This window comes from Limulus polyphemus, unplaced genomic scaffold, assembly GCF_000517525.1.
Source record: "Limulus polyphemus unplaced genomic scaffold, Limulus_polyphemus-2.1.2 Scaffold1555, whole genome shotgun sequence".
Classification (NCBI taxonomy): Eukaryota; Metazoa; Arthropoda; class Merostomata; order Xiphosura; family Limulidae; genus Limulus; species Limulus polyphemus.
The window spans coordinates 70,667-93,073 of record NW_013667165.1 but is presented as its reverse complement, the minus strand read 5'-3'; the positions used below and the strand labels follow the sequence as shown (position 1 = coordinate 93,073).

Below are 22,407 nucleotides of genomic sequence, written 5' to 3'. Positions count from 1 at the left end.
AACTTTTCAAAAAGGAAGTATATGTAGGGAAGGCTAATATTAATCCTTCAAAAACAATTCAAACAAGAGTGTAAGGATGGTATTTACAGCATCACTAAATCTTTTTAGGTCTATTCAAACTGTTCATTTGTACTGTAGTATACCCTGATTGGCTATTTGATTATAATCTTCACCACATATCAGTTTGGGCTCTGTAGAACATATACAGTTATGAAAATAATGATTGGAATGAAACACGCAAGTATAACACATACAGGAATTACAGACATGGTAACTATATGATAAACTTATTAATAGAACAAAACATTATTATGAAAAATACAAAAAAAAAGATGTAATATGTAATAGTATTTTGTAATGAGCCCTTTCCTTTACACAAAGCATTACACCTTGTTTTCATGTTGTCGTACAATTTCTCTATATAAAAGTATGTTGTTACACAGTTACACATTTGCAGTATGTTTGGGGTCATTGTTTTGCTGGAAGATGAATTCCCACCTTAAGGGAATGGCATGATGAATAGTGATCCACTTGTACTTGAAGCAGTCAGGGTTCCATCATTTTTGGGTATATCACCAATACTGTTGTCTGAGGTGTAACCTCAAATTGATATTGATCCCCCAACTCTGGTTCATTCTGGTTATTGTACATTGGCTATGACATCATTCACCTATCTGCCATTAAATAGTCACTGATACTGCCAAATAATTTGAACTTGGGTTCACTTTTTAAAGCTTTGCTCATTCTGCTATTTGTGGTTTGATGATCATTTCAATCTTTTGTTTTAGTTGTCTCTTTTGAACAGTGATTTTGAGCAGCTAAACACCCATTGAGATTACTTCATACAATTCATATCCTGGCATAAAACTCACACCTGTATTCAAAGAAGGTCAATGGCAAGATCTGTAGTTATCAATCATCTAATTCAGAGAGACATTTCCTGAGATACTTGACATCACTTTTAAAGACTTTTGATTTTCAACCTCATCCATTCCAATTATTAACAGTGCCAAGTTCATTCTTGCAGACACCTATTTCTTAAAAACTTGGTCTTGCTACATATATTTTCACATAGGATATCCTTTGCCAGCCAAAACTTGATCTCTGTACATTTCTCATGTGATATTTCAGTCCTGGGAGCCATGACTGGATTCACACTACTACTACTACTGGGCATAATATGACTGCATTATACTTTTAAAGCTTTATACTGGTGTTGCACTTTCTGATTCGTTGTATAACAAAGAATCATAGTGTGAACTATCAACATGTGTACTTTGTTTAGTAGAAATATATAGTAATGTGAGTTAATATAGGTGTGTTGGGCTGAGGATTCTTCTACTATAAGTGTCTGCGACTTGTTGGCAATAAATTCAAAAAAATAAATTGAACAGCACACACTCCACTTATTTTCAAAATAATATATATATATATATTCAGAACAGGTTAAGTGTAGGTACAAAAATTCCTGACACTATGTAGGTCATAGTTATATCTTAAAAACTATATAGTTCTCTACTTCTTGTCAAAAGTCCACTTAGGCCTTTTCAATTGCTTTAGAATTCAGTTGACAAGCCAAACTATTTTTCTCTATTTCTATTGTCATGCTATCCGTCTATAGTTCACTTATGCTGTCATTGAGTTACTGTGGTTATATCCTGTACTTTAAAAATCGTCTGCTCCTTTTTCATATTTCCAGGAATTGTCTGCCTTTTGCCAAAGTCCACTCAGGCTGTTTCAATTACTTTAGAACACTCTTTGATGAGACAACTTATTCTCCTTGTCTTTTACAAAACTGTTAATCTCACTATAACATATCAACTGTTAAGCCTTTCACTCCCATAACTATTAATGTTACATTTAACTTTTCTCTGATCAAACTTCTCCTTCCCATGACTTTACTTTCTTTGCTCTTTTTTTCGTCTGCTTGCTGCTATTTATACGTTTATCACTTAGGCCTTCTAGAAATCTATATATCTTTGACATCAATGGATTGCATGCAATATTCGATAGCCTCGACATCAATGAATTATAAACACAACATACGATTCTTACCGAATTACATTACCAAACTTCTCATAACTATAACTTTCAAAATAATTGCTTTTAACTATCTTGTTGTAAAAAAAATTAAAAAATCATGAAATTTTCACTCAGGCTGAGTTGATTTGAAGGACCACGTGACTTTTTTTACTCGTTTAAAGTCTTTATAGATTTGATACTACTAACTTTTAATATAGTATGTATATCTTCACAAAATTTGGCAGTCTTTCAGTAAACATTATAAGTCTTTCACATGCAAAAAGTCATATTTTTAGCAAAGTATTTTAAATAAACCAAAATAGATTTGTACGTGAATATATCGAGTATTTGTTTTGAATAGTCTGTGTACGAAGTGATTTTCATGTTAGGGTTAAAAATACTTTTCTTAATTTCAAAAATCTCAAATTTCACTTGTGTAATCTCTAAAACCTCCTAAATACATTTCCTAAATCGAAATAAATCTAAATTACATTTTATTTATTTCTAGGATGACTTCAAAGTGTAACATGAAACTACATTCATTTATCCTAAGTAACTTTAAACTCGTAACAGTATACACCTATTTATCACTAAATTTTATTGTTTTATTACCCTTTGAACCTGTCTAACTACTATACGTACCATTATAAGTTGTAAATCATTTGTGGAACATGCAGCTCATGTTACTCTATCAAATTACATTGCCCATGAGCTGCTTGCATGCATGCCTCATGAAACATTTTTATTATACTATTATCTATTTTACCTAATCTAATCTTAACTAACCTAAAGAGATCCCTATTTTTACATTTTAGTAACTTTTATAATAATAAATAAAGAACAAACATTAAAAAAGGAAATAAAGTACTTACCCAAGTGTTCTTTTTTTTGCTGTCAATTGTCAATGACACTTAATCCTACTTTTTTATACTTGTGGTAGCAATGCACAAAATAATTTTTATTTAATTAAATAATTCACCAAATAACATAGAATAATAACATGCAACATGCAGACAATTTCCCATAACTATCACAATTTATCTGGCTTTCTAACTATGCAACAAGAACCGTTACAAATTCATTCAAGCTAGTTGTTATTTTTCCTGTAGGAACAAAGCTTGTACTAACAGAGAAACTGACAATTCTGTTCAGAATACAACATAATATATCATTTAAAAGATTAAAACCTTGGCTTTGTATCGGTTATAGATAATATAGAATTAAATGTAAGAGAGAACTATTAACAAATCCTGAAAGAGAGGATGTGACAGGTGGGTGTGGCAAGAGGGGTATGATTTTCTATTTGATGGCTCTATAATGAAACAAAATTGAAGGCTATAAAAATTATGGTTTGTTTAAGCAATGACAATTTTATAGAAAGTACTATACAATATGTTGAATTTCGTACTTATTGGAGGGGTGGTGAATAAAGTAGAGAATAGGAGATGCCTAGAGAAAATGTGTCACACCTGGGGAAATTCAGGATTTTTTTAAGTATTGCCTAATAAAATTAAGAACTTAAAAGTTATATACTGTTAAAATATGAATTACTAGCTGAGTTACCTGGCATTGCACGGTGAAAATTTAGGTTTGAAATGTATAGATATAAAGTATTTTTTTCAGCAAATTATTCAGTAAGTATGAATTATTACATAAGATTTTATGCTATACTAATTGGTATAACAAAAATAAAAAGTCGTTTAATAAAATTTTGAATGTAAGTCATTAAAACCTCATGAAATACACAGTAAATGATGTCCAGGCACATAGGGTTTATTAAGACCCAGTATGACAAGTTTATTACAGTTTAAAAACCTGTCCATTTAATTTTTTCATCACTTAGTTACCAGCAGTTGGTGGTAATTTTCTCTGGTATATTTCCAATGTTAATACTCTTAAAAACAGCTGTCATTGAGTAACTGGTCAAGAAAACTAACATAATGATGTTCCTGATAAACAGGCATTAACTATCATACATCTTTAAAAATCAGAGATCTCTGCCTTTTACCCATTGACTTGCAGACTAACCATCATATGAGTACATCCTTCCATTTCTAGGGCTTAACAACATCAAACCTGGGTGGGTCAGTTTAATGCACCTGTTTTAGGTTTGTTATACAGCACTGAAAAAAACAAACAAGCTATAAAATGAAACAGTTTGAAACATTAGAAAAATTTTCTGTGCCTCATGTAACTTCTGCACATAAAATATCCCAGTTTGCCCCTGAATAAGAAAGGTCCACCTTTCGAAAGTGTTCGGTTTATAGGGTTTTAATGATTTTGTATTAAGACTTCTTAAACCTACATGTTTTTAACATCATGAATATATTTTATGTGATATTTGTTTGAATTTACAGCTTTGAAATTTCAAAATGATTTTGTCAAAGTTTTTTTTTGAAGAAATGCATATGTTAATGATTGTTTTTTGTATCTTCCTACCTTCCTACAAAGTTTTTTAAATAATAAATATTTTTATAAACTGTATTTCTGTTCTACTTTGAAAAACACAACATGTAGTTTCATTGTGTTTACAATCACTGGTGTGCAATCAAAATAACTATTTTACCATACTAAAATTATAAAGAAGCTAACTTTTTTAAAATTGTTAATCAGGATATTTCACTTAATATATGTAATAAATTTTAAACCTATTTTATATTCATTTTGCAATCATTAATTTATTTCTTTTTTTAGTTTTTTTTGCCCTTCCAAGCAGCTATTTAAGTCAATAAGACCTAATATAAACAAAGCCTTTTCAGTAAAATGATTTAACCAAACCTAACTCATTTTGTTTCACAAAAAATACTTTTTTTTCTCATCATACTGCAGTATTATCATTCAAATGAAGTAAAACATGATAAAGCAAGATTTTTGCAGGCTTCAAAAAAAAATTCACAACTCTAATTGTGGTGAAAGTTGTTCACAAAGAGCTTTTCCAACATATCACTAAGCTAAGCTTTTATCACTTTATCACTCTACACAAATCTCAACTGAACTGGAAGCCATATTGACTTATTGAGTCAAATAGAACAGAAAAAAAGCTTTTATTACTTGTATAAATCACTAGCTAATGGCTTCTCAAAGATGAGATACAGACAATTATATCTCACCATGACAAATGAGGTTGAGAAACAGTGATTGGCTAAAAGAAAAATTATACTCATATTCAAGTAACAGGATGAAATTGGTACTATTTTCTTCAAAATTATTATGATCTTCATCCTAGAAGGCTAAGAGTGTCATATTATGCTCAGAAAAAAAAGTCAGGAAATTAAGAAACTCTAATGATTTTGTTTGAAGCTCACTAAAATCAACCCCAAATCAAACTTTGCAATTAAAAAGTTTTTTATGTATAAAATTAAATAAATAAAACTTTTTTTACAGTATAAGTTTCAATTCTAAAGTATTTTTCTAGTATGTGAAAGAACAAATACAAGTTCATTTTTTATAATATTTTTAATTCAATGATGCAATTTTGCCCCCGAGGCAGAATAAGCCCATCCAGGCATGATAGAGCTAAGCAACATCACATGACCAATATATTTTGCACATGGAAACAAATCATGTTTTACAAATGTGCAGTGTGAAGAGAGTCTTAAAAATTTAGTATTTTTCTAGCCCAAATTATTCTATAAATAAAAAGCACAGTGACTAGATTTCCATGACATAACAAGTAAAATAAAATTACAATAGTTTCCATTTATAGTTTATAATATAAACAGAAAACAAAACTAACTCATAATGTAAAATAAAATGAACTACTGTGCAAGCCACATTTTCAAAAATGCAGAGTTTACAATAGATTGTATATATAATTTTAAAGTGGCACTAGAGGAAGGTATTGTTTTTTATACCTATGTAGGTAACTTAACCATTCTTTTCAGATGTTTTCATATTTCTTTTTAAATAAAACTACATTCAGTTGATTTTGATAACATCTTTACCTTTGACTGCTCTTTTATCATCTTATGACATTTGATTGGTTAGAAGAAGAATAAACGAGTTTTATAAAAAAAAAATATTCTGATATTTTATAGAACACATGAAGTTATATAAAAATTCTGAGAGAAAATAAAATAAATACTGCATATGTAAGAGCAAGCATATTTCATTCCAGTATAAGGTGGATTATTTAATTCACTATAATATCACATTATAAAGTCACCCATCATACAAGGGCACAAAAATACTTACTTTATAATATCCATATTATTCCAAAATAAATAGATATTTCATTACAAGAATATGAAAATGTAGCTCTCACAACTTCGTACGCATACCTTCTCATCCAAAAAGTTTATCAGGTTTCTTGAGGATATCTTGATCTTCTGGCTTCGTATGTCATTTAAAAGTTCAGTCAGGTTAATTGGCTGAGTGATGATGAAAAAATACAGGGAAATAGGTTTTTAATGGTAATTTGCAAGTTATCTTAGTTTTCATGTGCATAAAAAGTAAATAAAACATTAAAATATCGACCTGATGAAAGGAAATTGTTAAGTACTTACACCTGAAGAGACATTAACTGAATGCAAACACTAGAACTTTTGGAAAAAAGACAACACTGTACATAAAACTAAAATATTCAAAGTAAATATACATTCATAATTTCACAAACATACTAATAAAAAAAAAGTATAAAGGTTAATTTTTCCTGTTGTATTATATCTAATTTTCTGATAAGTCTTTTATAAACACATACATGCATATGTAAGAAGAAAAAAAAAAACAGCATCTATTGTAAAGGCAATGCAGTCAACTGGATAAAGATATGAATGTGTATTTTCTTCTGAAGTACAATTTTTGGTACAAATGGCTCAAAGTTAACATTTTTTCCAAACTGAAAATACATGTCTGATAGATACTTACATCTTCTCACAAAAGCTTTCTCAACTTATACTGCCCTCTCTCAGTGCAAATATTTGCTCATCACTAGCCTTGATACTCCCACTTATTTCTGCACACTAACATGCAACTGATTATGCAGCAATCATCCACCAATAGAAGTGCAACATTCCCAGTATTGTAACTAGCATCCTCTCTAATTTTGCAGCTCTTAACCACTTCAAGATTGATCATATAAACCAAACCAAAAGTGGAGGGACAGGTGGGATATGTGAGAGGAGGTAAGTATCTATCAGAAATACATTTTCAGTTTAGGAAAATGTTAACTTTTAATACGATATCTTACTTCTACTCACGAAAAGCTAGAATCCCACATTTAATTGGTGGAGGGCAGGTGAGAAGATGTTCCCCTTTAAGAAGTGCCCAAAGAAAACCATAGGGTGTGAGAGGGAATTTAAAACAACACATTCATAGGAGACCATACCACTTCTGAAGCAGGTATACCTTTCACCCTTTATTAATGTGTTGTCAAATGGGGCGAAAACATGGAGGGACTCAAAGAAAAATTACAGAACTAATGGGACCCCCTGGTATAGAGTGGTTAGAGCACAACAGACTGTAAATGGGAGTTTGATCTCAACCAGCAGCTGGAAGCATTTGTAATTGTACATCAGGTCCACAGTAAGAAAAGGGTCCTCTACATTTCACCTCAAAAATGGTTACTGGCAGGGAAGAGGAGCTTCCATACCCTGCATGTGCACACCTCCAACATAAACAACACAATATCCATCGGAACTGATATCTGGCATGGTAAGAAGGTGGAGAGCTCAGGTGGGTATTTCTCTCCAGTCTCAAACCTTGCACATTGGGAATTTTTGTCCATTCTACAGTAGGAGGAGGGTACCCAGCCTTACACATGCATGAATGCATGTGTCTTGTCCAGCTACAACCAACACCAGATCCATCGGGAACCAACATCTAGCAAATTGTAGGAAGAGGAACAGCTATTTGGGGTAGCATCTCCAGTCCAAAACCTGGCAGCATTGGGAATTTGTTGCCCAGTCTGTAGTAGGAAGAGGACTTATGTGGATGGTCTGGCTCCAACTAACACCTGGTCCCGGGAATCAAAATCCAGCAGATGGTAGAAAAGAGGGGGCCTCAGCCAGATGGGGAAAACTGCAATATATCAGAGTGCTACATCAAAAACACCTGACAGCATCTGGAAATATACATCAGGTCTGTGGTAGGAAGGGAATCACACCATCTACACCAACATAATGTTACCACCCTGCTCTTAACTGAGTGGTATTGTGCACACTCTGAAGGACAGGCCTCCTTGGTCAACCACCCTATCGGCTAGGAACTGATAAGTGGCAAGGACTCCCTACTCCACTAAAAGAAGGAGGAAAAAATGCATTGGATAGTCTAGGGGACCACAGCATCAGAGACAGTGCAATGGGTGACCATTATATCCTATTTTAAAAAGCAGAGCGATCACGTGGTTGGAGTCAATCAACCAACACCAGGTGGCATCTGGAATTGCACATCAGGTCAAAGATAGGAAGAGCCTCAACATCACAGTCATCTAGCAGTGTAGATTTAAGACTAAGTAAAGGAAAAAAATCATGGTGGAGGTGAAGAATTCACAGAAGAAATAAATGACTCAGGATCCATGAAAGGGAGCAGTACATGTCATATAACATTGGAGAACTCTGAACAGGCAAAGGAGTTGGGCAGGATTGGAACAGTCATAAGTGTGGGAAAAAGAGGGAAGAGAAAAGGGTAACAAGAAGGAAGAAGTACCTTCTCAAGCAGCCAACGTTGTGGGCATAAAGGAATGATCAGGAAAAAGGGGAACTTAGGAACTAAGAAAACAAAAACATAGCAAATATCAATTGTGAACTCATCAGAACAACAATATTTGCATGCCAACAAGAGCAGGAACAGGGACTTGAAGGAATGGGATTTAAAAAAACATGAAAACAAAAGTTCCAATGGAGGATGGGGAAGAGCAAAGAGGTGCAAATAAGGAAGTGAAGCATGGCAGGGAAAATGGGAAAAATGGAAAGAACAAAACAACATGGATAAGACTGGTAACTGGAAAACACAAGAAAAGTCGGTAAATTAGTCACAAACTGGGTACATGTGTAAGTTGTGTGAAGTTTTATCCTTTTATGATATATCCAGTGATATTAACTCATGAACTCATCAAATACATTTAAATTTACTACAAGAATAATCCATAAACCATAAAATATTCACTGACAAGGAGACAAATGCTCTTCTCAATTATAAATTGTATTTATCAGTACAAACAGGCCTAAATAATCTCCAGTACAGCCTATGGACAACAAGTTTTATCTTAACAAATCTATTATAATATCTTTCAGAAAAACTGGAATACAATTAAAGAAACATATTTCTTATTTCTGGAAAAGGGAATATTAGCATTTGTGGGCTCAACAGTGGTTACTGCAATTCTGTGTAATTAATTCACTGAGTTTATCTGAGTCATTTCTACAATTTACTGAATGGTCTAAGTTAATCCTGCTTCTGTGTGTGATATTTCAAAATATTATTTTATAAAAAAAAAATGTCCTACTGCAGTAATTCAAAGAAATACTTAACTCACAGTCACTTAATGCCCACAAAAAAAACATGAGATTCATGGACCTAATATGCAAAAGACCAGATGTAGTGATTTGTTAAGGTGGATGAAAGAGACAAGACATGATGTTAAAGTAAAAATTAAATGAAATTCTTTATCTACTGCACATGATATGATAATGGCAGCTGATCATCTAGTGGTAAGACTATAGTAAATTTACACAAAATTAAAAAAAAAGGGAGAAATTAGTGGCACAGTATCTAGTTGTAAGTTATCACAATTAGAAGTACGAAGATACAAAGATTAGACTTCCACAGCATGCCTTGACTCTCAAAACAGAATTTCTCAAAAGTTATAGTGAATATGAAAATGCTAAAACTGTATGCACAACACAAATTCTCTCTGCAGCTGACCAACCAGAAAAAAAATGGTCACTGAAATATGAAGTATCTCTGCTCCATGAAACAGTTGCAAGGTGTTCCCAAGATACAAGAATAACATAATGTAACTCTCCCATGAAACAGTAGATAAGTTCCTTGGCAATCAATTTTACATATAACTGCAACCTGATATCGTGTGTTTCACAATTAGAACTTACACAAAAATTTAAGATCTTTGTAGAAAATAAATACATACTTTGGGAGTGTAAAATCTGTTTTCTTAGATAGTGAAAATATTGTTCTAGAATATATTTTTTTAACTAAGACACCTGCATTATTGTTGACATCATGTGATGTGTGTGTGTGGTTTAATGAGTAAAACCTTCTAGAAAAATTAGGAAATGTTTTGAGCTACATAAAAATTTGGGATAGGCTTGAAATGACTAGTTATTATGTTAGCAAATCTGTTAGTCAGTTGGTCTTTTACTGTCAGGCAGTAAGAGTATTCAGTTTTACTAATACTGAGTTTGTGTTTTAATGAACTACTAGAGACTAGAGATCCTAGAAGTACCATATGTACATGTGAAAAGTCAGGAAATAAGTGAAATTGTTGCATTGGTATCTACTGTGAACTTATATATATATATATATATATATCAGTACAAACTAGTAAAGCTAACTTATAGAAATTGAAGTTCAAGAACTAATTTCTTTTCCCATTAAGTGGGCTTGAATCTGCATTTTTCTTTTTACTGAATAAATCAAAAAAACCTATTCAATAATACAGAGCTTCAGAGGTAGTTTATAATGATAATTCTATGTCTCCATATGTATACATCATAAGTATAAATATATATATGACAATTTACCTGATACATAAGAAGCTTTTCAAGAAGGGTAGTGTTTTCTCTGAAATATTTGAGTAAATTATTTTGCCAACACGAGTGCTCATTTTGCTGTGTTTCAGTCAACACTTGAGAGTTGTATTCTGCGGGACATGAACGCTTCTCTGTATTATGTCTGTATTAATGGATTGAAATGAAAGCAGTAAGTATGATTGTTAAAAAATAAAATTCATAAAACAAATAATTTACCTCTGTTTCAGTCACATACATGCAAATTCAGTTATACTAGTTAAATGTTGCATTCAAAACAGCTCACAAATTATTTCTGAGAACAAAAACCAGCTGAAGTACCTTCCTTAATACAAATACTGATTTGTATGTTGCACACTCTTATTAACGATACCAGTAAAACATGTACACGTAGAATGAGTTATGTGTCAATTTAAACCTTGATTTAAACAAATTTCTGTATAAACTGGCCCACAAAGAAAATAATTATGAATCATTTTTTAGTTGACAATGCAGACTGCAAAAAAAAAAGTTTTATTCTATGACTTTTTTTTTTTCAATTCCATGAGAATACTTTTATCTAATTTCACACTTTTATTTACTTCTTTATCAAACATTCACACTTTTAATTGAACTGCTGTTGAAACCCTATGATTGACAACTAGTGCTCAGTACAACCTAATTTAAATAACTGGTTTTCTTAAAGTTGTAGTTGTTATAATTTTCAAAAAAGGAAAAATATATTTTGAAGCAGCCTGAACTCAGGTGTGTGTGTGTGTCAGAAAGAGAACGGCTGCTCTGGTTTTAGTTTTTCCAACAACCGACTCATTCAGATTGAGTTTCATTTTAGTAATATTCTGACAGGTTTTGAATGTCCCAAGAACAAGATTTCATTGGTAACTTAATTAAGCATTTTAAAATTCTTGAGTTACTTAGCATTATTGTCAACTGCAACTAAACCATACAAAAACACAGATGTTCATAAAATATGAAATGGTACACAGAAAGAATAAAAAACATATTTACAACATTACCAAAATTCCACTATTGCTTCTGTTTTGTCTTCAGCCATAACACTGTAAAAAGTTGTGACATGCATACTTTGATCTACCCCTTGTTCTGAGGGCAAAGAGGTTATTTCATTATATAGGTTACTGGTTAGGCCTTTGGAATGGAATGGAATTGGTGCAGTAAATTTTAAAAGAAGACTAAGAAAAGGCTCATTAACAATATAAATGGAGTTTTTTGTTTTTGACAGTGGATGGGACAGTCTTGAAGGACCATCATGCCCTTTGTCATCTTTAACTGTTATGTTAATGTATAGTTAAATCACCATTATTCTGTTTGGAAAAATAAACTATGAAAACAAAATCAAATAGTTAATCCTCAATTACATTGTATTTGATATGAATTAATAAACTTTTGTAAAAAAAAAAAGATAAAGATATTTAGGTATGTGATATAAACTAAAACACACCTATCATACAAGTATTTATATATTTGTATCAAATGACAAAAGTGTTTTTTTTAACAAAACAAAGATCTTTAACTTGTGAAAAAATAATTTAAGTTTAAGTTACTTCTCAATTAAAACAAAATTATATTATTTTTAACGAATCAATATTTTTAACATATATTTTATGTTGACTACTAATTTTACAGCAATACATGAAAAGCTGCTGGACAAAAAAAGGCGTATGTTCAATATTTAATCATAAATAAATATTCCATTTGCCAACATGTTTGAATAAGCTTAATATAAATGCCTACTAAAGCAACTTACTTAAGAGATGAAACTCTGCAGTCAGCAATATTCTTCTTTTCTCCATGTGTTGCAATCTGGTTAGAGAAGTCTTTCTTGGCATGTTCCTCTTCATTGTCAGTCTCCCCTGTAACAAAAAAATTCAAAAGCAATACTATTTCTTCAATCAATTAAAAAAAACTCAAAGAACAAATTTTGAAAAAATAATCTCTGCATTTAACCTAAAGTATCAGTCAAATGCAACGAACAAGCAATACAGCTTTTTTTACTACAACATTTTATATATCAATGTATTTGCATACAAGTATATACATATTTTTTGTGTGTCTATATATATATAGCTTCAATACTATTACTTACATTAACTGAACTGAATATATAATAAGCATTAAGAAGTTCTTTGCAAAATCCATTTTAAATCCTACTCACCACCGTAAAGTTATAATGGATATTGTCTGCAGTAATTGCCCCCAAATGCATTGGGGATATCCTATCTACCAGACAAAATCCAAATGCCGATGTTATACTAGCCAGTAATCATGAAAAATCAGTTAACGGTAAGGAGTTGAGTGCTTACACCCACAATTTCTCAACTCCTACTATTAATATCCACATAACTTTTCATTCTCTCCAACTATATAAAATACAATGAGAATTTTCAAATCATGAACAATACAACTGGATATGTTGTTTTTCTAAGTGAAAAAGCCACATAATGGGCTCTCTGCATTCTGTCCACTGCACAGAATCAAACTGGATATTTGCACTGTAAGTCTGTAAATTTACTGTCCATCCATTGGGGATTGGTGGGGGGAGACAAAACTGAATATGATGCAATAATTTAAAATATTCCAAAAAACAGGTTGTTTCTAATTATCAGTAAGCATAAAAACCTACATTATTATTCACTATGATGAAAAAAATTAGAAAACAAAAGCACTAGCACTGTTAATTCTTTCCATACAGGGTCAGTCAGTGTGACTAACCTTGTAACCATAAAGTAACCAATAGAGTTTCCAAGCTTTTAGTACACATTACAAGTCTTTTATAAACAAAAAATCAGATTATTTAATTAATTATTTTTACTAAAGATTTGTCCATGAATATAATGAATCAGTGTTGACTGCTCCAAGTGCAAAGTGTTTTTCTTGTTAAGATTAAAACTACTTTTCTTCATCTGGAAAGTTTCAAATTTCACTTATGTAACATCAAAAACCTCCAATATAAATATCAAATGTATTTTTTCAGCAAAACTTTGTATTTTCTCTACCCTAATTCTATACTAACTAAGTCGCTTTGACCAACCTTGTAAACAACCTAAAAATATACTAAATAAATCTAAATTACCCTTTTTCTCTTTCTAGAATGCCTGCAGATTGTAGCAAAAAAACTACATTTGATTATCCTAAATAGCTTAAAGTTCATAATAGTGTATATCTGTTTATACTTAATGTTATAGTTTTATTGCCCTTTGAACTGTGTCTAACTAATAATCCTCCCACACAAGTTGTAAATCATTCAGCGAACACATAACTAATGTTACCATGTAAATTTACTGTCCATCCATTGGGGATTGGTGGGGGGAGACAAAACTGAATATGATGCAATAATTTAAAATATTCCAAAAAACAGGTTGTTTCTAATTATCAGTAAGCATAAAAACCTACATTATTATTCACTATGATGAAAAAAATTAGAAAACAAAAGCACTAGCACTGTTAATTCTTTCCATACAGGGTCAGTCAGTGTGACTAACCTTGTAACCATAAAGTAACCAATAGAGTTTCCAAGCTTTTAGTACACATTACAAGTCTTTTATAAACAAAAAAATCAGATTATTTAATTAATTATTTTTACTAAAGATTTGTCCATGAATATAATGAATCAGTGTTGACTGCTCCAAGTGCAAAGTGTTTTTCTTGTTAAGATTAAAACTACTTTTCTTCATCTGGAAAGTTTCAAATTTCACTTATGTAACATCAAAAACCTCCAATATAAATATCAAATGTATTTTTTCAGCAAAACTTTGTATTTTCTCTACCCTAATTCTATACTAACTAAGTCGCTTTGACCAACCTTGTAAACAACCTAAAAATATACTAAATAAATCTAAATTACCCTTTTTCTCTTTCTAGAATGCCTGCAGATTGTAGCAAAAAAACTACATTTGATTATCCTAAATAGCTTAAAGTTCATAATAGTGTATATCTGTTTATACTTAATGTTATAGTTTTATTGCCCTTTGAACTGTGTCTAACTAATAATCCTCCCACACAAGTTGTAAATCATTCAGCGAACACATAACTAATGTTACCATGTTGAATGACGTAATGCATAAGCTGCTTGTAAATGCACCTTATTCAGTTGCCAGTGAAATTTAAGCCTACTATTTTTTTTATAATGCTAATACTAGTACTCTAAATAATTGTTATTTACATAAATAATGCACCTAAGAACACAAAAAAAAACACACCCAAAGCAAACAATGTCCTACAACTATTATAATTTAACTGGCTTTTTAACTAAGACAAGAAGGACTTAAATTAATTCCTTTTGCTGCTCAACCTGAACATGAGATAAACTTTCAGAGTGATGATAAAATTGACAATACTCTGCACTGAAGAAAATATAGCACTATATGTAATTTGACTGATTAAAGCTCTGCCTTTCTATTGATTATAAATGATATAGTATAAAAGATCAGAGAGAATTATTGGCAACTTGTGAAAGAGAGGATGTGACAGTTTGGCATGACAAGTGGGTCTGACTTTCTAATTTATGACTCTGTAAACAAATAAAATTGAAGGCTATAAAAAATAAACTTCACCTTAGTATTATCTATACTGAGTAACTTACACTAAAATTCCATACTCAAGAGAGGGGTGGTAAGTAAATTAGAGAAGGGAGAATATCTAGAAAACAAATATCATGATTCTCATACTAGAGGATATTGAGGATTTATTTTAGTTATTTCCTTATAAAATGAATAACGTAAAGCTTATATTATATTAAAATTTGATTCATTTACTATGTTCTGATGCCAAGTTTATTTGTATACAGTAATAATGAGATAGCTTAATCAAATGTTGAATGTAACTCTGTAAAATGTCATGACATGCACACTTTGACCGACCCATTGCAAGAGGGTTAAACTATTACAAAACACCCCTGTTTTTATAACATTATAATTAAAATAGCAATATGATTTTTAATCACTGGAGTAATTTATCTCATTGTATCTTTTCACGATACTTGATGTATTTCTTTAATTTCTGGTTAATTGAGCAAAGTTTTACGTATATATGTTAGCCTTATTGATATACTAACCATAAAACTGTTTTATATCATACACACACATATATGTAGTGATAAAAAAATGTACTAACATGGGTGAGTCTGCTCATATACATCAAAGAGTAATGCTATAGCTTGTTTCTTTGGCAATGACTTAACACCAATTTTATTCAGCTCACGACGAATTTCTGATCTAGTCATCTTCTCATAGTCAGGTAATGGTGTTACTTCCTGATTAATACGACTGTTTTTTGATCCTTTGTGACAATATTTGACCACCTCAGGGCTCACTCCATCACAAATTGGATAGTAACGGTTAAAATGTGATAAAGGGGTATTTATATTTTTAATACAATTGGTATCAACAAAAGAATTTCCAGTAATCTGTTCAAATGGAAGATTTTCAGTTGTTGGTGCTGAAGGTGTGACATCCATCTATAAAAAAAAGAATCATATGTTATTTTATGAGAAACACAGTTTCTTAACTTTAATAGTTGCTTGTCCTTTGATGACCATGAATAAGTGTAACTAAACAAGCTGGAACCTAACCTGAGAATCAGTTGAAGAAAAAAATCACACAATCTCTTGAAACAAGCAGAAGTAGACAAATTAAATATAAGTATTTCTTTAAAAAAATAAACATTTCAGAGTGATCAAAATCATTAAGAAAAACTATTGAAAATTAAATAGTTATTTAAAAAACTAACTTTTCTCCACTTCACCACTCATGCCTGTATATTTTACTTACACAAAAGCCATACATCTCACTCTCCTATAGTACATACTTCATATCATACAAAATTTAAACATTTTTCTAACGGTCTAATTCAGAGCATGGTAAGTCTAATCGAGGTTGTGTAGTAATTCAACTATCGGTGTTAACTTTATGTAGACAGATTTGGTCCCGGATGTAACCTTTTTATAGAATAGTTGTATTGTATCCTATGTAATCTTTGGTATGGGAACTGATATTAGTGATCCAATGTTCTGGATCATGAGACATTTGAAATTTTCAATCAAGAACCTTTTTTTCTTGTTCTAGAGAGCTAAGAATTATTAGTTATTAAAAGTTTAACTTTCAGTCTGTTTATCTTGTATACTTATTCTTTTATTAATAATACAGTCACAAGTTCTAAATTTAGTACTAAGTACAGTTTATTTCCATCTTTTATTGAAATTGTTATTTCTTCTACTTGAATTTACCACAATGCAATAGTTCTTTCCAACCAGACAGTGTGTAATCCATTCTTCCAACAATAAAGTGTGTGCATTTAATCTCAACACCAAGTTTTATCTCTTTCATTTCATTTGCTACAATTTTCTTCATCTGTCCTTTCAAATATTAGATCTGTGAACTTTTCAATGTTGCAAATATCAGGTAACTGCATGCTTTAGTTATCCTTGAAAAGAGCTTCCATGTGAATAAATCTTTACAAACTTCAGATATCAAAACTCAATTTCTTATTGTCTATCTATTTTGTTTGTTTCTGTAGTTTTAAACTCTCTGTGAACATTTTATTGTAGTTTTATTGAATGACAAAATGAAATTTTGCATTAATTTAAGGTTTCATCCAGAAACTTTGCTTAGGTCTCGAGACATCTTACTTTAGCAATTTTTAAAAAAAAGCTATGCAACTGGAGGTTTCTCAACATATGTTACTAACAAAAAATAAAGCCATTAAAATATTATATATTTATTACTAGTGCATGAATGTCAATTAGTTACTGATGAAAATAAAAATAATCATTATAAGATAATATTAGTTTAACTGTATTGAATTCTACATGTTTCAAATTTAAAATTTATTACTATGCTTGAAATAATTACTAACATTTATTAGTGATATCAAACTGTTAATGAAAAGGTGTTTGTGAATACCAGTGGTCTAAACTACTATAAGGCTTATTTTCATGTTTCATGAGGTAGTACTGAACACTCTGACTTTGTTAATTGAAAGTTTTCCTAAAATTTTGTTGCTGCTTTCTTCATATTCTCTATTGTAGCTTAATTTGATTATGGCTTTAAAGTATCCATCAACAACATGCAAATGTTGAAAGTACGTACAGAGCCAAGATTTCACAAGCATTTAACTGTAAGATTAAATAAATGATTCTAGAAATCCTTGAATTTTATGCAGATTGTTTAATGGTACTAGTTATTCTGAACTTAAATCACACACAAGCAAAATGAAAGTATCACATTTTGTACTTTTTGAAGTAAGTTTCTAAAGCAAAATTTCCTTACAATTTTACAAATCTTATCTTCCTTATTTCCATGCCCTTTGAGTTGCTAGTTACAATATCAAAATATAGTTATTTGTTTCTTTAACATTTGAAAAGAAAACTTTCATCCATTTTGCCTTTCAGTTTATGAATTTGAGCAAATAAACTTTGAAAATGGCAAAATATACATGTGCAAAGATTCTTCATATTAACTATTTTAGATGCTTTGTTTCCTTTGTGATAAACCTCTCTATACATATTGCTTGTCTTGTATTTGGTTGTATTGTTTTTTATCATTTGAATTTGAAATTCTCTACTTGTACCTTATAAAAAGAATAAGGTAAGGTACAATTATTGTTTCTTTGTTTCTCTAGAATAATATTTGTTAAATATTTATTTTATATCACTTAAATTAGCTGAAGGTAACAGATATGTATTTACTTTTCAAACATAAATGATAAGCTTTACAGAACTGGAAAAAAGTCAACATTGTACACAAAATGTACACAGAAGTAACTATATGAAAGTATTAGGTCATCAAAAAATTAATGTTGCGTTTTGGAACACTTTCATTAACCATCCCCAAAAAACATACATCACATATAATAGTTAAAATAGTTAATAGTGAACCATTTTTGGACAGAATTGTCACCAGTGATTAAAAATGGATCCTCTATGCAAATATTAAATGCCAAAAACAATGGCTCAGTCCTAGACAAAAACCACTTATGACCCCAAAACCTGGACTCCATCTGCAGAAAGTGATGCTTTGCATTTGATGGGACATCAAAGGAGTAATTCATTTCAAATTCCTCAATCCACAGTGAACTGTCAATGCAGAGATCTAAGTCAGCAACTGGAACATTTAAATTAAGCCCTTCATCAGAAACGCCCTTCACTCATCAATCGGAAAAGTGTTCTTCTTCTCCACGTCAATGCACATCCACATGTGGCACATTTGACGCAACACAAGAGTTGGGTCGGGAAGTTCTCCTCCACCCACCATATTCTCCGGATAGAGCACCATCAGATTACCATCTTAATGGGAAAACGTATGCAAATGTGGAAGGTGTTAAAGAGGACATCAACATGTAAGATTGTAAGATGGAAAAGCATCATCGATAAAATTCGAGACTATTTCATTTAATAAAAGTTTTGTTTTGATATACAAGTTGTTCGGGTATTTTTCATCTAAGAAAAAGCAACATTAATTTCTTGACGACCTAATAATATATCAATCATTTCTGCACTTCAACCTCCTTATCTTTTTCTAACTGACTTTGCAGCAATTTTTACAAACCTATTTAAACTATGAGAAATACATGACATTTTATCATCTTAATTCTGCAGCTAAAACATTTCTTCCTCTATGTCAGTAAAGTAACAAGAAACATCATTAGGGGTTTTCTTTCTGGGAAAGATTTTATTTGGTGGCATGGTGTATTTGAATGCCAAATGTTCAGTATTTCTATAAACAGGTCTGTAGTTTTAAGGGCACCTAGCCTTTTCACATAAAAAAAGCCTCAAATTTGCAAAAAAATCTAGGAGGGTTAACTTAGGAGGGAATATCCCTCTGCCATAAAGAAAAATAAACAAATGATTACTTACTGTGACTCCATTGTTTGTTTGTTGCTGTTTTATTACTGTAGAATTTAGGTCAACAGTTTCAGTGAATCCATCATCCCAAAATCTGTTGAAGGGGCTGTTTATGACATTGTCTTCATTATTCCAACAGAAGTGACCTACTATGTCACTGGTTTGCTTTTCATCCTCATTCTGGTGTCCAGTAAAATTAGTTGAGATAGCAGTTGACAGCTTTACTCTTCTTGGAACTGATAAAGGTGAAGTTCTTGGGCTATATGGATTGCTCTGATTTTCCTCTATGTTATCTTCATTAAATAATTTGGATGAGTTAATATTTTTAGATAAAATGTTAAGCTTATTTTCCTGGGTATTAATATTTGTATTTTTTGTCAAGTTACTATCATTGAAACTACATTGTTGTGAAAGATATTCTGTCTTAGTCAAACATGTACCTGAAGTATGGTAAGGCATTTCTTCATCGAGTTCATAATGACAGGAATCAGACTCAGACAAACTTGTATTCCGATATGCAACATTCTCATCTGAAATACCTTCAGTAATGAATATCTCTGTTGTCTCATGCTGACTCTGCAAGGCCTCTGAATGGGGTGTAACATTCATAATCTCCTTAATTTTATGTTTACTAGTTTGAGAAATATCAAAATTCTGCACTGTTTTATTCTGTCTTCTGGAATGTGAAAAAGTTAATTCTTTTGTAGGATGTTTTCTAGCACATTCTGTAGGAAAAAAGGTCGATAAGTCATCTTTTTGGTTTTCAACACATTTTTTGGTAGGAAATATGTATGGCTCTTCCAAAGACTGGAGTCTCCTTTGTGTTCCAGTTGAAGAGAGAGAGAGATCTTCTACAATAAGTTTTTTTCTTTGTCCATTTATGGGTTCACAAGAAACATCACATGGTAGAGAATGTGTTTCATTTCCTTCCATTTCTAAAAATGTCAAATATTTCGCAGGTTGGATTACTGTGCACTGTTCAATCTCAAAACAGTCAGTGTCCTGCACAGGCTGGCTTGCACTGAGTCTTCTGGTCACTGAGTGTGAGGTATCTTGTTCCATGTGATTTTCACTCTGTTTTCTAGTTTGATAGGAATGTTTTTTCTGAGAGAAAAAAGTACTATTATGTGTAAAATCAGAAGCTGAAGTATCATGTACGGAATGGTTTGTTTTAAGTACTAAGGTGTTAGATTGAGTGGCAAATTGTGAAGATTGTACTGTTTCGTGTTTTTTTATACACAAATGGATTGAATCTTCTTTTTTTGGGATTTCATTATAAAGCTGAAAAGAGTTCTGATCAGGTTGGACACTTGAATATCTTTTGCTTTTGATGAGAGGTGTTTGTTTGATAATACCATCTTCATTAGAATGTAAAGAATGCAAACCTCTTTCTTGAAGTGATCCACTGGAATCTTCACTATCTGAAAATTCAGCCAATATGCAGTTAGATGATGATGTGTCTTGTGAATCTTCTGCATCAAATGAAGCCATTAATATATATGGGTCACCCATCTCTTTCTTCATTTCTCTCTCACTTGTTGTTGGTGAAGTCAGTAAATAATCTTCTTGCACAATATTTTTTTCACCATGTATTGAACCCTGACTTCACCAACAACAAGTGTTAACAGGTTAACAGATCAAATAATCTTCTTGCACAATATTTTTTTCTCCATGTATTGAACTATCTGTTAACCTGTTAACATTTGTTGTTGGTGAAGTCAGTAAATAATCTTCTTGCACAATATTTTTTTCTCCAGGTATTGAACTATCTGTTAACCTGTTAAAATGTTTATCCTGCAAAGTTTGTACATTTTTTGATGATTCCTTCTCATCTGGCAGATCATCGCATGATTTATTTGAGCCATTTATAGACATTTTATCCTCATCTCTGCTGTACTGATCTGTAATAAGAACAAAAGCATATACAGTTAGTATAAAACAGAAGAAATTGACAGGAAAACTTAAAGCCACAATGATTATACTACATTTAAGGCAAACCAACCATACCCTTTGTAATGATCATTTACAATTTAGATTTTAAAGGATCTTAATTTTCACAGGCCTAGTATGTGGGAGGAGAGGTGTAGCAATTTGGTGTAGGTAGAAAGAAAGAGGCAAAACATGATGCAAAGAAGAGTGAAAACTAACACTTTATTGACTAAAGACAAACAAAAGAATGGTTAATTATATGAGTGGTAGAACTTTCTATCAAATTCAGGAATGCCTGCCAAATGGCTGGAGGAATCCTCAGCATTCAACAGAGGGCTTCTCTGAGGTAGCAGAGATTCCTCTGATTTGATGTTCAGATCCATTCAGCTATCCTCCTCTCTGCCATTAATTTTACCACATTGCAGAGAAAATAGAAGTAAGCTGTAGACTATGACTTTTAAAGGATAAATCAAGATTATAGTTATTAGATCTCTGCAACAGTAACAGATATATAGACCTGTTGTGTGGAAGAATGGGTGTAGTTATTTGTTGCAAGTTGAAAGAGACAAGACTTGGTATGACAATGAATGAAAGGAAATGTTTTACTTACTAAAGAAAACAAACAAAAAGGTTGATTGTTTTAGCAAAAAACTATTCTTTAGTGGTTTGTTAAGTTAAATACACTGGTAGTACTATATTTAGATAAGAAAAGTGAACAAATAAAACAATATTTAATAAAAGATGGAGCTATGTATCTTTCAAAAAATCTCTCTCTCTAGATACATAGCTCCATCTTTTATTAAATATTGTTTTATTTGTTAACTTTTCTTATCTAAATATAGTACTACCAGTGTATTTAACTTAACAAACCACTGAAGAATACTTACTTTGTTTCCT

General features: G+C 31.4%; 1 protein-coding gene across 1 annotated transcript in view; it reads right to left on the bottom strand.

The window, feature by feature from the left end:
* LOC106464074 overlaps positions 1-22,407 on the bottom strand; it is a 49,687-nt gene that overhangs the window by 2,254 nt on the left and 25,026 nt on the right. The window contains exons 9-14 of the mRNA XM_013924184.2: positions 21,223-21,482; positions 19,594-21,138; positions 15,855-16,197; positions 12,490-12,595; positions 10,722-10,872; positions 6,303-6,392 (exon numbers count right to left, since the gene is read on the bottom strand). Coding sequence (XP_013779638.2) covers positions 6,303-6,392; positions 10,722-10,872; positions 12,490-12,595; positions 15,855-16,197; positions 19,594-21,138; positions 21,223-21,482 — 2,495 coding nt within the window. The remainder of the gene's footprint in view (positions 1-6,302; positions 6,393-10,721; positions 10,873-12,489; positions 12,596-15,854; positions 16,198-19,593; positions 21,139-21,222; positions 21,483-22,407) is intronic.